Below are 16,458 nucleotides of genomic sequence, written 5' to 3' on the forward strand. Positions count from 1 at the left end.
ACTCTCCTCTTTCCCTTTCATCAAGAGGCTTTTTAGTTCCTCTTCACTTTCTACCATAAGGGTGGTGTCATCTGCATAGCTGAGGTTATTGATATTTCTCCCAGCAATCTTGATTCCAGCTTGTGCTTCTTCCAGCCCAGCGTTTCTCATCAAAGCATTAGGTAATACATAAAGTGAAAACATGGTAACCTAACTGATTCTTTGTACAACTTGGGGAAAGGGTACCTGATCCTGTTTATTGATTCCCAAGTTTTCAACATGTCCAGAACGTAACCCAGCGTCTTCCTACAACCTATTGGTCCTGGACTACTTACCTCAGCGAGAGCATCTCCACCCCTCTGGGCACCCAAGTCAAATGCATGGGAGGTGCAGGTGCCTCTCTCTTGCTCTCTGTGGGCAGTTGCCCCAGTGCTGGAAATGGATGACAAGTAGCCTTCAGTGACAGTGCCCTCAGAGACTGCTGCACCTTCAGAGAGCCATCATAGCCAAGGCTCTGCCCCTTCCTGGAGTGGTCCACAATCAATTTATATGGAAGGATAAAGTCCTCACCATCTCAGCCCAAGCTAAGACAACTGTGAAGGACCATTCTAGCTCCTGTGTAACTGGGAAGTTGGCCATGGCAGTTGATGGATCTGCATCATAGCTGATTCCTTCCTTTGCCAACTACCCCCTCTTTTCTCTCCTTTCATGCATGTTGATCCCAAAGACACTCAATAAACATCCTGTGTTCTAAATTCTGTCTGAGGTTGCTTCCCAGGAAATCCAACCTATGACACCAATCTACTACCAAGTCTGGGCAATACCTCCTACTAAACCTTTTGAAGTTTACTTTCAAGTCTTTCCCTACTGTTAGTGTTTCAGTTCATGGCCACCATTACATCTTGCTTAGATAACCACAGGAAGTTTCAGTGGCTCAGTGGGTGAAGAACTGCCTGCAGTGAAGGAGACACAGAAGATGTGGGTTCTATCCCTGGGTCAGGAGAAGGAAACTCCAGTATTCTTGCCTGGAAATCCCAGGACAGAGGAGCCTGGTGGGCTACAGTCCATGGGGTCACAAAGAGTTGGACATGACTGAACACGCATGCAACATCAATGTTGACAACCACAAAAGACTTTAAGGGGTCTAACTCCTGGTCAAAAACCTACAGTGATCTTTCAGGTCTGACCAAAGGGAGTTACACAGACTTCTACCTGGGAAAGGTACCCTATTCGTAGCGGAATTGGTGCACAGCAGTCTCTGAGGGGGGTTACAATCAGGACTCAGGCCTCTTGGCTGGCCATGCTCCACACATAGCTGCATCCCTAGCCCGGGTGCTTCTATATTCAGATTTGGGGAAACCTTGAAGACACTTTTCTCCAGTATCATCCAGTAGTCCTATCCTTTCCCTGCTGCCTATCCCTGGTGCCCTGTCTATAAAATGAGTCCTCTGTTCTGGGGTCTCTCCTCAGTGAGACATTCTTTCCATCTGTGCAGATATGCAGGAAAAGGGAACATTATGGGAACCAGTGCTTTCTCCTCTTGCTTACACTATTGTAGTGAGTGGTTAAAGGCCAGACTGTTACTCTCATTTTGGTGTCTCAATCAATTTTGTCAAAGCCTGGCCACCCAGCACTCTCTAGCTCAGTACAATTTTTGATGGACTCTACTTGTTTTCTGTACAAAAATGACCTTTCAAAGTGAAATTTGCACCCAACATTAACCAAGATAGACCATATTTTGAGCCATAAACTAAAGCTTAAAATTTTTTAAAGAAACTAAATCAAACAAAATATGTTTTCTAACCAAATCAAACTTGAAATCAATAAAAAATATTTGGGAAAATCCAAAGTTTGGAAGTTAAAAACACATTCTAAGTAACCTATAGATAAAAGAGGCACTCACAAGGGAATCTAGAAAATATTTTTAATTGAATAAAAATTAAAATCTGACATCAAAATTTGTGAGATACAGCTAGAGCAGTGCTTAGGGGAGGATTCATAGGTTTAAAGGAGAAGGCAATGGCAACCCACCCCAGTACTCTTGCCTGGAAAATCCCATGGACAGAGGAGCCTCGTAGGCTGCAGTCCTTGGGGTTGCAAAGAGTGGGACACGACTGAGCGACTTCACTTTCACTTTTCACTTTCATGCATTGGAGAAGGAAATGGGCTGCCGTCTATGGGGTCGCACAGAGTTGGACAACACTGAAGTGACTTAGCAGTAGCATAGGTTTAAATAATTCTATTAGAAAAGAAGAAAGGTCTTGAATCAACTGTCTTACACCTTAGAAAACTAGAAAGAGAACAACAGAATAAACCCAAAGAAAGAAAAGACAGGAAATAAAGACAAAAGAGGAAGTCAATGAAATAAAAAACTGAAAAACAACAGAGAAAAATAAATGAAACAAAATCGGTTCCTTGTAAAGTCAACACAATTGATAAACCTCTTGTCAGACTGACTTAAAGATAAAAGAAAGTACAAATTACCAATTACAGAAATAAAAGAAAACAGACTGTAAATGCATTAAAAACACAATAGGGAATATTAGGAATACTCTATGCCCAACATTCAACAACTTAGTTAAAATGAACCAATTCCTTGAAATATCTTAAACCATCAAAGGTTTATTCCCTGAATAAGCCTGTATCTATGAAGAGAACTGAGTTCATAGTAAAACAAACAAAACAAACAAAAACCTTCTAACAACAACAGCAAAGTCCTCCAGGCTCAGATAGCCTCACTTTGAATTCTACCAAACATTAACAAAACAAAAAATAATCCCAAGTCTACACAATCTCTTTCTGAAAATAGACAAGGAGGCAACAGTTCTGACAATGTTCAAGCTGATCCCTCTGCCCACAGAAAACAGAGAAACTGCCTCCTTTGGTGATCTTTCCATGTTCTTTGAAAGGGCGAGTCACAAAGGACCATTCTACTCTCCCACATCCTGAGATAAGACCACGTATGCCCTTCTTTAGTGACTCCCTTGTTCTATAAAACCCCTAATTTTCTCCTTTTTTCTTTGAGACTTTCCTCACTAAAGTGCATCATCCCTATTACAACAGATTGAGTAAAACCACCTCCTCAGTTGCCCCGTGCATCCTGTTGCTGGCGCTTTTGGGGCTGTGACTTGCATAGGGCCAGACTTTGCCTTGATCCCTGCTTACTCCACACAGGTGATGAGCCTCTCCTTCCTGGTCAGTGACGGGGGAAAATGGTATGTTTCACACCTGATCTCCAGACTTGCGTCCATCAGTAGCATGATAAGGATTTGATTCTGATACTTTTTCAGTAATCACTTGATTTCTGGTGCTGAACTCTTTGGGTTTCATAGTCTGACCATTTGGTGATCTCTGTCAATAGATGAAGATGAAGTTCTCTATTGTTTTATAGAGAATCTGTTTCTGTTGAGTGGAAGATAGCAGGCAATCTGGTTAGTTTTCCACCTTAAGTTCAAATCAAGAATTCCATGCCCAGCCAGAAGTGGGTATCTGGACAGGTGAGTTTTATGTTTCTGGATCACGAGTGACTCATAGTTGACATTGTATAATTGAAGTTTTTGTCTCTGTATATCTATGTATTTACATGTTTATAATTCAGAAAAGCCTTTCCCTCTCACTGCGTGAATATTTTCCTAACTCCAGATAGTATAACCAAATTAGATGATAAGATCTCTTAAAAATTGTTTTATTTTTGGCTGTGCTGTCTTTGTCGCTGCTTGCAAGCTTACTCTAGTTGCAGGGCGTAGGGACTACTCTCTAGTTGCGGTGCCCGGGCTGCTCATTAAGGTGACTTCTCTCGTTGTGGAATACAGGCTGTGTGTGTGTAGGCTCAGTAGCTGCAGTGGGCTTAGTTGCCCCATGGCATGTGGAATCTTCCTGGACCAGGGACTGAGTTCATGTTCCCTGCATTGGCAGATGGATTTTTAACCACTGGCTGCTGCTAAGTTCCTTCAGTCATGTCCGACTCTATGTGACCCCAGAGACAGCAGCCCACCAGGCTCTCCCATCCCCGGGATTCTCTAGGCAAGAATACTGGAGTGGGTTGCCATTTCCTTCTCCAATATACAAAAGTGAAAAGTCAAAGTGAAGTCGCTCAATCGTGTCTGACTCTTTGCAACCCCATGGACTGCAGCCTACTGGACCACCAGGGAAATTGAGATTATAAGATCTCTTAAAGAAGCTTTATTCTGATTGGCCTAGAAATAAATATTTATATAAGTTGAATATTCCAAATATTACCAGAAGTTAAGGAAATTGAATCTCAAATATTTTCAATGTGAAAAACAGAGGTATTCTCATAGAAACTAAGAAACACTTCAAGTAAATTTAGGTAAATCTTTTGACAAATAAGACTAGCTTAATATTTGGTTTAAGAAACAGAGCTATGTCTTCTTTGTGTTAAATAACTATCCATGTTAAATAATGTATTTGTAAATTTTAATTTTGCTTGGGTATGTTCTTCCTAAACGTATATGAGCTTACTGATTGTATAAGCTAGCATCATATATACTAAATGTTTAAGATTATAAAAAATGTACATTTGTACCTAACCAAATTGAGTCATTATTCTGACAAACTTTCAACAGGAAGTATGTCAGCTTGAAGATAATTTCTAAGAGCTTTAAGTAACTCAACCTTGGAGTTAACTGTTGAATGGCAAAGGTATCTAGATAATTTCAGTAAAATAGAATACTGCATCATTGATACTAAATAGAAGTTAAGTTTATGTATTCTTGCTTTTTATTTTTATATGCTACAGAGAGACTGCATATATTTAGGTCTGTTAATCAACGTGCTCGCTTTTTCCACTTTGAGAAGCTCTGCTATAAGAGATGGAGAAGGCACTGGTGACCCACTCCAGTACTCTTGCCTGGAAAATCCCATGGACAGAGGAGCCTGGTGGGCTGCAGTCCATGGGGTCGCGAAGAGTCAGACACGACTGAGCGACTTCACTTTCACTTTTCACTTTCATGCATTGGAGAAGGAAATGGCAACCTACTCCAGTACTCTTGCCTGTAGAATCCCAGGGACGGGGAGCCTGGTGGGCTGCTGTCTCTGGGGTCGCACAGAGTCGGACACGACTGAAGCGACTTAGCAGCAGCAGCAGCAGCTGTAAGAAATATAGTAGAGCTACATCTGTATCTGTAGATACACAAAGTCTATGTCATGGTCAAAGCTGACTAGGAGTTGATGGGTTTTTAAGTAAGATTTTCAAAAGGAACTTTAGTATATAATATTATACTGATAAAAAAAGATTTTGATGTTCTATTAAAAGGAAAACATTTTCTTAGATTATTGGTCAGCTATTTTTTTTCGGGCCACACCACATGGCCTGCAGAATCTTGGTTCTCTGATCAGAGATCTAACCCAGGTCCCTAGCAATGGAAGCATGGAGTCCTAACCATTGGACTACCAGGGAATTCCCTACTGGTCTGCTCTTAGTAAGAGGTTGTGGAAGGTTATTAATTGCTTTCTTTGTAATCTGCCTACATAGTAGAGATTCTATGTATTATCAAAATCATTCCTTTGTGCTTGATGCTGACTTTGTTATGACTTTGATTATTTAAGAAAACAAAAGTTTCTTAGTTAGGAAATAGATAAGGCTCTTTACAATAATGTTTATTTTAGAAATATTTTATAAGTTAGCCAAGTACTGTTCTCAGTAACCCAGATCCAACTTAATCAGTGTTCAAATCTTGTGACAATTTTTGATATTTTACGTTTCCAAAATTAAATTCTAAATGATGACTTTTCCACCTAAAACTGTCTTTGTGATTTCCCAGAGGGCTCCTGGAAAATCATAATGCATTTGTTCTCTCACCTTATAAAAAAGTCAAGTGCTAGATATATTTAGGCATATTTGATACTGATGAGTCAAATGGGAAGAGCTGTCAAGCCAGAAGAGTTGCATGGCTTTCCCTTTGTTGTTGTTCAGTCGCTAAGTCATATCCAACTCTTAGCAACTCCATGGATTGCAGCACACCAGGCTTCCCTGTCCTTCACTATCTCCTGGAGTTTGCTCAGATTCATGTCCATTGAGTCAGTGATGCTATCTAACCATCTCATTCTATGCCGATCCCTTCTCATTTTGCTTTCAATCCTTCCCAGCATCAGGATCTTTTCCAATCATTGAAGCTTCAGCATCAGTCCTTCCAACGACTATTCAGGTTGTTTTCCTTTAGGACTGACTGATTTGATTTCCTTGATGTCCAAGGGACTCTCAAGAGTCTTCTCCAGCATCACAATTCAAAAGCATCAATTCTTCAGTGTTCAGTCTTCTTTATGGTAATTCTCACATCCACACATAACTACTGGAAAAACCATAGCTTTGCCTATATGGACTTTTGTCGGTAAAGTGATGTCTGTGCTTTTTAATATGCTATCCAGATTTGTCATCCATTTCCTTTCAAGGAGCAAGTGTCTTAAGTTGTGGCTTCAGTCACTGTCCACAGTGATTTGGGAGCACGAGAAAATAGTCTGTCACTGCTTTCACTTTTTCTCCTTCTGTTTGCCATGAAGTGATGAGACCAGATGCCGTGATCTCAGTTTTTGAATGTTGAGTTTTAAGCCAGTTTTTTTCACTTTCCTCTTTCACCCTCATCAAGAGGCTCTTTAGTTCTTTGCTTTATTGATGTTTATTAATATACAGATGCTAATATACAGAGCTGATTCAGACTTATTGAATCTATATGTAGATATTTTTGTCATATTCTAACTGTATACTTGCCATATTCATAACATAATTTGGTTAGGATTTTTACATCCTGAAGATTTGTCCTCTGCAAAGATCATCCTCTGTACAGATTCCCTGCAAATGTTCATCCAAATAAACTAGATGTGATGTTAATGGCCTTCTTTAAGAATAGAGTTAGTCATTATGTTTATAGTTATGATGTCTCAGGTTTTTTTAACTGAATTCATTATCTTGCTTTGTACACTGCAGAAACAACTAAATTTCCTTGTCCATTACATTATTATTATGAATTCTCAACAGATCTTTCATTTTAATGTTCTATCTCCTAGATGTACAAGAACCCTCTTTTGTTTTTCTCACATTATCTTTAACTCATAAATTGCCACTTAGTAGACTATACTTTAGGAGAAGGCAATGGCACCCCACTCCAGTACCCTTGCCTGGAAAATCCCATGGATGGAGGAGCCTGGTAGGCTGCAGTCCATGGGGTCGCTAAGAGTCGGACACAACTGAGCGACTTCACTTTCTCTTTTCACTTTCATGCATTGGAGAAGGAAATGGCAACCCACTCCAGTGTTCTTGCCTGGAGAATCCCAGGGACGGGGGAGTCTGGTGGGCTGCCGTCTATGGGGTCACACAGAGTCAGACACGACTGAAGTGATTTAGCATAGCATAGCATAGACTATACTTTGTAAAGTTAAGTGAAACACTTGTAAATGATATCTTTTTCTCCCTGTCTGGCCCCTCCAGAATTTAAAAATTCTTACTGAGTATTCTTATTTTCAAAGCAATGTAATTATTTGTGTAGGTTCAATAAGAATCTATCCTCCTTGTCAATGGAAGGAGTACCTGGAACACTGGCTATGCAATCAAACCCTTGCCTAGAATGACATATTTGGGAATGATTTGATCTAGTCAAATGTAACCAGTCACTGTGAGTAGTTAAGGCTGACTTCATGGAGTCAATGTTTACAAAGCTCTCTTGGAAAAGTGGCCTGATGTCAGGTTAATAGGGTTCCAAGAACAGAATTAGGTGATTTACATACCTGATTTTAACAGTTACTAGAAAGCTACAACAATCAAGACTCACGTGGTATGGGCAAAAGAACAAACCCTTAGTTCAGTGGAAAAGAACAGGGAGTTCAGACACAAACAGATTTTGCTGAAAACACAGGTTTTCAGCAAAGGTACAAAGGCAATTCAGTGGAGAAAGAAGTTTTTGAATTAAATGGTGCTACAACATTTGCACATGCACATGCAAAAAAAAGAACTTTCACCTTCATCTCAAACCTTAAAAAGTTAACTCAAAATGGATCAAAGATCTAAGTATAAAATATAAGACTATAAAACGTTCCTGAAGAAAACACAGGAAAAACTCTTTGTGTCCTCAGGTTCAGTCAAGATTTCTTGACTATAACACTAAATGTATGATACATAAAAGAAAAACTATAAATTAAATGCAATTAAAATTACAAATTTTTTCTTTGCAAAAGAAACTATCAGAGAATTAAAATACAAGCCACAACTGGAAACAATATTTGCAAATCTAATATCTGACAAAGTACTTGTACTCAGGACATAGTATACAGAACTCTCAAAACCCAATAATAAGAAAAACTGGCAAAAGATTCAGGTCCTTTCACCAAAGAAGATATAAATATAGAAAATAAGCATATGAAAAATGTTCAACATCAATAGTCTTTAGGAAATGACAAATTAAAACCAAATGAAACATTACATACCTAACAGAATGAGTTAAAAAACGCAATACTAAGCATGGTCAAGATTCTGAGCAATGGTAACTGTCATACTTCAATGGTAGCTACTTTGAAAAGAAGTTTGGGGTTTCTTATAAATGACAAAATGATCTCCGTTCAAAAATGAAAAATGATCTCTGTTTGTTTCCATTTAATATCACAGTAATCCAAGTCTATGCCCTGACCAGTAATGCTGAAGAAGCTGAATGATTCTATGATGACCTACAAGATCTTCTAGAACTAACACCAAAAAAAAGATGTCCTTTTCATAATAGGGGACTGGAATGCAAAAGTAGGAAGTCAAGGGATACCTGGAGTAACAGGCAAGTTTGACCTTGTAGTACAAAATGAAGCAGGGCAAAAGCTAACAAGAGTTTTGCCAAGAGAACACACTAATCATAACAAACACCCTCTTCCAACAACACAAGAGATGACTCTACACATGGACATCACCAGATGGTCAATATCAAAATCAAACTGACTATATTCTTTGCAGCCGAAGATGGAGAAGCTCTACATAGTTAGCCAAAACAAGACCGGGAGCTGACTGTGGCTCAGATCATCAACTCCTTATTGCAAAATCCAGACTTAAATTGAAGAAAGTAGGGAAAAACACTAGACCATTCAGGTATGACCTAAATCAAATCCCTTACGATTATACAGTGGAAGTGACAAACAGATTCTAGGGATTAGACCTGACAGAGTGCCTGAAGAACTATGGACGGAGGTTCATGACATTGTACAGGAGGTAGTGATGAAAACCATCCCCAAGAAAAGAAATGCAAAAAGGCAAAATGGCTGTCTGAGGAGACCTTACAAACAGCTGAGAAAAAAAGAGAAGCCAATGGCAAAAGAGAAAAAGAAAGATATATCCATCTGAATGCAAGGAGAGATAAGAAAGCCTTCTTAAGTGAACAATGCAAACACAGAGGAAAACAATAGAATGGGAAAGACTAGAGATTCTTCAAGAAAAATAGAGATAGCAAAGGAACATTTCATGCAAAGATGGGCACGATAAAGAACAGAAATGATATGGACCTAATAGAAATGGAGATATTTAGAAGTGATGGCAAGAATACACAGAAGAACTATACAAAAAAGATCTTAATGACTCAGATAACCACAATGGTGTGATGACTCACCTAGAGCCAGACATCCTGGAATTTGAAGTCAAGTGGGCCTTAGGAAGCATCACTATGAACAAAGCTAGTAGAGGTAATGGAATTTCAGCTGAGCTATTTCAAATTCTGGAAGATGATTCTGTGAAAGTGCTGCACTCAGTATGCCCGCAAATTTGGAAAACTCAGCAGTGGCCACAGGACTGGAATAGGTCAGTTTTCATTCCAATCCCAAAGAAAGGCAATGTCCAAAAATGTTCAAACTACCGCACAATTGCACTCATCTCACACGCTAGCAAAGTAATGCTCAAAATTCTCCAAGAGACTTCAACAGTACATGAACTGAGAACTTCCAGATGTTCAAGCTGGATTCAGAAAAGGCAGAGGAATCAGAGACCAAATTGCCATCATCATCATCAAATTGTTGGATCATAGAAAAAGCAAGAGAGTTTCAGAAAAGCATCTACTTCTTCTTTATTGACCATGCCAAAGCCTTTGACTCTGTGGATCACGAGCTGGAAAATTCTTAAAGACATGGGAATATCAGACCACCTTAACTGCCTCCTGTGAAACCTGTATGCAGGTCAAGAAGCAACAGTTAGAACTGGACATGGAACAACAGACTGGTTCCAAATCAGGAAAGGAGTACATCAAGGCTTTATATTGTCATCCTGCTTATTTATCTTATATGCAGAGTTCATCATGTGAAATGCTGGGCTGGATGAAGCACAAGCTGGAATCAAGATTGCTGGGATATGCAGCCTCAGATATGCAGATGACACCACCGTTATGGCAGAAAGTGAAGAAGAACTAAAGAGTCTCTTGATGACAGTGAAAGAGGAGAGTAAAAATGTTGGGTTAAAACTCGACATTCAAAAACTAAGATCATGGCATCCAGTCCCATCACTTCATGGCAAACAATGGAAACAGTGACAGACTTTATTTTGGGGGGCTCCAAAATCACTGTGGATGGTGACTGCAGCCATGAAATTAAAATATGCCCGCTTCTTGGAAGAAAAGCTCTGACCAATCTAGACAGCATATTAAAAAGCAGAGACATTACCTGGCTGACAAAAGTCTGTCTAGTCAAAGCTATGGTTTTTCCAGTAGTTATGTATGGATGTGAGAGTTGGACTGTAAAGAAAGCTGAGTGCTGAAGAATTGATGCTTTTGAACTGTGGTGTTGGAGAAGACTCTTGAGAGTCCCTTGGACTGCAAGGAGATCCAACCAGTCCATTCTGAAGGAGATCAGCCCTGGGATTTCTTCGGGAGGACTGATGCTAAAGCTGAAGCTCCAATACTTTAGCCACCTGATGCAAAGAACTAACTCCTTAGAAAAGACCCTGATTCTCAGAAAGACTGAAGGCGGGGGAGAAGGGGATGACAGAGGATGAGATGGTTGAATGGCATCACTGACTCAATGGACACGAGTTGAGCAACCTCTGGGAGTTGGTGATGGACAGGGAAGCCTGGCATGCTGCAGTCCATGCAGTTGCAAACAGTCGGACACAACTGAGCAACTGAACTGAACTGAGTTTCTTATAAAGTTAAATATTCATTTACCAAATGATCTAACAATTCACTCAAATGTATGTACCCAAGAGAAACATAACTTACATCCACAGAGAGACTCATACACTAATGTTCACAGAAGTTTTATTTGTTATAGACAAAAACTGGAAATAACCCAAATGTCAATCAATTAGTGAACTAATAAGCAAATTGTGGTACATCCTTTCAGTGGAATATTATTTGGCAATTAAAAGGAGAAAATCAATTATTGATGCAGGCAAAAACATATGCATTATGTCAGGGAGAATAGCCAAACTAAAAAGAAAATATGATATAACTCCATTTATATGACATTCTGGAATAGGCAAAGCCATCTGTATAGAGAGTAGCCTAGCCAGCAACTGGAGGTGGGTGAAGGGGTTGACTGCAAAGAGGCAGCTTTAGTTTTTTAGAGAGATGAAAGTTCTATATTTTGATTATGGTGGTGGTTATACAGGTGCTTAAATGTATCAAAACTCACAGCATTATACACCAAAGAGAGTAACTTTTACTGTGTACAACTTTAAGAAAAATACAGAAAGATGGAAAAAAGTATGCAAGCAACTTGGTCACATCAACCTTCTGCCTGAAACCTTTCCATGGCTCCAACTGTCAGTCCACATTTTCTAGCACACAGCCACAGTTTGGTCTTCTTGTCTCCAGCCTCATCTCTTGCTATGCTCCTCATTCAATACCATTTGCAGTTCCTGCATATTGAGGCACAGTACCTAGCACAGGTGCTCAGTTAGCATAGGTTCCATTCCTTCATACATCGTTCTGCATTTGTTTATGTTAGCCCTTTCCCCTCAAAGCTCTTTCTACTCCTCACCACACTTAACTTGCAGGCAGTAAGTCTCAGGCAATACCTCCTCCTGACATGTCTCTCTAAACCATTTCCTCCTTGTCTCTGCCCCCCATAATAAGTTGGGTCTGACACACTGCTTCTGCGCTTCCTTATCTGTAAAGACAAAGATGTTCAAGCCTTGCATATTCTGACAAAAGGACTGATTTTTCAGTTGGCTCCTGGAAGACTGACTCTTAAGTCCTTAAAATATTCCTGTCCACTAACAGTCTTTCATACCTGGGACCTTGGAACATGCCAGATAGTTTATACTAATTATATGATTTGTGCTAGGGCCCTTGAGCTACACTGTATTAGTGGCCTCTGGACAGACTGAAGATTAAATAAGTAAGGTTGGTCTTTTGTATGCTGCATGCCTAAGTAACTGACTGCGAATGAAAACCCTAGACTTCAAGGCTTGGGTGAACTTCCCTGGTCATCAATACTTCCTACATGTTGTCACCATGTTGCTAGGAGAATGGAGCACTGTCCATGGGATTCTACAAAAGGGCATATTTGGAAGCCTGTGCCTGATTTCTCCTGAACTCTGTCCTATGTACCTTTTGCCTAGGTTTTAATTTGAATCCTCTCACTGTAAGATATTGGAACTATGAGTATGACCACTTTTAGAGAATTATCTACTAAGAGTGGTTCTGGCACATCAAACTATTGTGTTGACTTCAATCAGAGCACTTATCATAATGAGCTGACACTGCCTGTCTCTCTCTGTGCTGTGATTCCTTCAAGGGCAATGACCTTGGATGATTTGTCTGCCATCTCTGGTGCCTAGTGCTGTGCCCAGAAAATGATGTGTTAAATAAATGTCTGATTGCAAGAGAAGCACAGTCTCTTCATGAGTCTGATTCCCTCCTGAGCCAGGAAACCACCTCCAGGGCTTGAAGAGGAATGCAGATGTAGCATGGGTTCTCTCCCAAGAAATCATGCATAAGGACAGGTAGTAAGAACTGTCAACCCCAGAAGCCTGAATTAAGAATTAAGCCTGTGAGACAAGACATCCAGAATAGGAATTTTAAAAACCTCAGCCAAGTAACAGCAGTGTGATAGCATAGCAGAGGGCTACAGAGGCTATTGTCACTTAAGGGGAGATGAGAACAGGGAGCAGAAAGAAGAGCCATGGAAATTTTACTCTGTTAACTACGTTTTATTTTCAGAATTTGCTTTCTCCAAATTAGGATAAGTAACATTACAGTGGAAAATGTCAAGATTGGATATTTAAAATTCAAGAAGTCTTTGGAAACAAGGAACGTCTATACGTTCTCTGCTGGATTCCCTGCTAATGTTCTGCCCTGCAGGTTAGCTGCAATTCCAGTCTCAAGTATTAGCCTTTCTGGCTCTTGCCGACAGCTTTTAAAATGTTTAGCAATATTTTCTATCACAAAAATCACAACACCAATACTTAGGTTTTGCTAAGGCTCTTTTACTGGTAATTCTTAACCTTAAGCAATAAACACAGCTCAATTCAACACACCTGTACTTTGTCTTAGAGTCACCATTCAAAAAGAAATACAATATGCGATAAATGCAAACTCACTAGCAGGAAAGTGAAAGTCGCTCAGTTGTGTCTGACTCTTTGTGACCCCGTGGACTATATAGTCCATGGAATTCTCCAGGCCAGAAGACTGGAGTGGGTAGCCTTTCCCTTCTCCAGGGGATCTTCCCAACCCAGGGATGGAACCCAAGTCTCCTGTATTGCAGGCGGATTCTTTACCAGCTGAGCCACAAGAGAAGCCACTAGCAGGAACCCACCTTAAATCAACATCTCTGACTAGAGTCATGGAGTTGATTAGAAAAAAGGTCAGACCTTAGATTCCCATCTCCTCATTTTGAAAATGGGAGTACCTGGGACCCAGAAAAATAGCCCTGGCTGTTGAATAAAGACAACAGTGACCAGGCAAGTAGCCAAGACATTATTCCAATATGTGAACTGCCCCAGGATTCTGCTTTTCTCTGATGGGGCTGGCATAGGCTTCACTCCAAACCTAGCAGAGTCCCCTGATAAGACACACTAATCCAGGCCTGAAAGTGAAAGTCGCTCAGTTATGTCCAATTCTTTGCGACCCCATAGACTAGATAGTCTGTGAGATTCTCTAGGCCAGAATGCTGGAGTGGGTAGCCTTTCCCTTCTCCAGGGGATCTTCCCAACCCAGGGACTGAATCCAGGTCTCCCGCATTGCAGGCGGATTCTTTACCAGCTGAGCCACAAGGGAAGCCCAACAGTACTGGAGTGGGTAGCCTTTTCCTTCAACAGGGGATCTTCCTGACCCAGGAACTGAACCAGGGTCTCCTGCATTGCAGGTGGATTCTTTACCAACTGAGCTATTCTAGTCAAACATGACCTAGCTGGGAAACTTTGAGTATGTTATTGCATCTCTCTGACCCTATTTTTGTATCTGGATTGTAGGATAGCAATGGATTTTTATGTGGTTAATGAAATAACATGGAGCCTTATGCCTGGCATATGTAGAAGTTACTCAAGAAATGTACCTTCCCTTTCTTTTTTCCATCAAGTTCTCTATGGCAGCCTTTCCAATGAGATTTCCTCAACTGAACTACAGACACCCCCAAAATTATTTGAATGCTACCAAGGATGTTATATCCATTTCAAAAGAATATAATTCATTCATTGCATACAATCGGTGCCTCTGGACATCAGGACTTAATTTTCTTTAGGAATTCAGTTAAAAGATGGTTCCACGGACTCCCACAGCTATACGGGGTTCATGTACCCTTTCATACTTCCAGTACAGAACATGTACTAGAAGTATGTCAACTCTCATGTCAACTCTTCCAGTATCATGTTGCTTTAAACCCTCCCCTGCCACTGCAGGGGCAACTCTGAGCCCCTTGAGAAGCTTTCTGGGCCTTAGCTTTTACCTTGTCTCCCTTCACCCCACCTTTCTCCAACATCCACCCCCCTACATCTTCATGCACATACAGCTGTTATCTCTCAACTCATCTATGCTGCCTCAGTTCTCCCAGCCTAGTCCAGACAGTCCATGGATCTCAGGAGTGTCCAATAAACCTAGGCTTCTGCCATATTCATCTGCCTTCTGCCTGCCCTGGGGGCTACCAGGGCTACACTCCACACAAACCTCCCCCCTCCCCAGGGGTTCTTTGTGCCGGTCTGCCATTGCTGAGGAGGAGCAGTAATTCACTTGACTGTAGGAGTGGAAGGAAAGTTATCTGGGCAAAGAGAAGAAAGGGTTCATTTGCCAATTTGCTTAAAGTTCCCCTTTGGTATTTATCTAGTTTGGTTTTCTTAAACTGAGGGCTATTTAAGCACTCCGGAGAGGAGGGAAAGGAAAGTTTCAAGGGAACTGGGATGGGAGGGAGGAGCTGCAGAATTCTGAAATTGGAGGGTACACCAACAGCTGAGTCATTTAACTTTTCTGAGTTTCCCCTGTTTGTTCTGAGACAAGACAGATTAGAGTCATGGAGTGCTCAGTGCAGGTGAATGGGCATCCTTCTTCAAGTCTACTGAGTTCAAACCCTTTATCTGCCATTCTCGGTCGTCTTACACTCAAGCCAACCTGAACTCCTCCTCAACCTGGCCTGTGCTCCATCCAGGAATGGTGGGGACACGAACGGCACAACGAAGGGGGAGGGGATGCCACAAGACAACCCTGTGTATCTGGAGCCCTGCAGCTTTCACAGGCTGCACCCCAACCCCCGTCCAGAAGCATAATGGGTGCACTACCTCTGTTTCCCCGGCAGCACCTGTCTTCCTTTATAGCTCTCACTGCAAGGGCTCAAAACTAACTTGAATGTTTCTAAGAAGTAAAATATAAAGATTATAGTTTAACAGGTAATCAAGGGTCACCACTCTGGGTTTCCTTGCTTAATTAATATTTAGGGTCAATGTCTTCCTATCAATTTGCACCCAGAACTCGGTCCCTAGGATATGAAAGGGAGACCTAAGAGGAGCCCACTAGTCCCAGGGGACACCACAGCAATCCCATCTCCGGCAAACGCAGTTGCAGCGGGTCCAGGAGGAGAGCCCTTCCTCTGGCAGAGTGACTCAGTCCTGGAGCCAGGACCACACACACTGAATCCAGTCCATCCTTAGCCAGAGAGCCTTCTTCTCTCTCCTATTTTACAGAACCCAGGAGCTGCAGTTCGGAAAGCCAGACCTGTGCCATCGGTCAAGAACGTTTAGAGAAGGGAAATAGCCCATCAAGGGATCACATTCTATTCTCACCGTAAACACTCAATTTCCGAGTTGAGGACGCGACTGGCTAAGAAGGGGAAGAGGGCCGACTAGGCTCAGCTGTAACAGAAGTGGTTAAAAGAAGGGACGAGGGTGGTGGGCGGTGGTGGTGGTAAATCAGAAGAAAACCCGATAAAACAAAGATTCGGAAGAGCGAAGCAATAGGAACCAAGGAAGAGGAAGATGGAAACGAGCAACAGAAAAAGTGCAGGAGGAAAGGGCGGGCGGAGACATCATCTCGAGGGGGATGGACAGAAGGCGCTCTAGACGGACTGACGAGGGGAACATAA

The 16,458-nt window shown here is 41.3% G+C and overlaps 1 protein-coding gene across 1 annotated transcript in view; it reads right to left on the reverse strand.

The window, feature by feature from the left end:
- The window catches only part of ARHGEF4 (Rho guanine nucleotide exchange factor (GEF) 4), a 190,211-nt gene that overhangs the window by 98,655 nt on the left and 75,098 nt on the right, over positions 1-16,458 (reverse strand). Inside the window, exon 6 of the mRNA XM_010838116.1 lies at positions 16,160-16,196. Within this exon, the coding sequence (XP_010836418.1) occupies positions 16,160-16,196 (37 nt within the window). The remainder of the gene's footprint in view (positions 1-16,159; positions 16,197-16,458) is intronic.

This window comes from Bison bison, unplaced genomic scaffold, assembly GCF_000754665.1.
Source record: "Bison bison bison isolate TAMUID 2011002044 unplaced genomic scaffold, Bison_UMD1.0 scf7180017864091, whole genome shotgun sequence".
Lineage (NCBI taxonomy): Eukaryota > Metazoa > Chordata > Mammalia > Artiodactyla > Bovidae > Bison > Bison bison.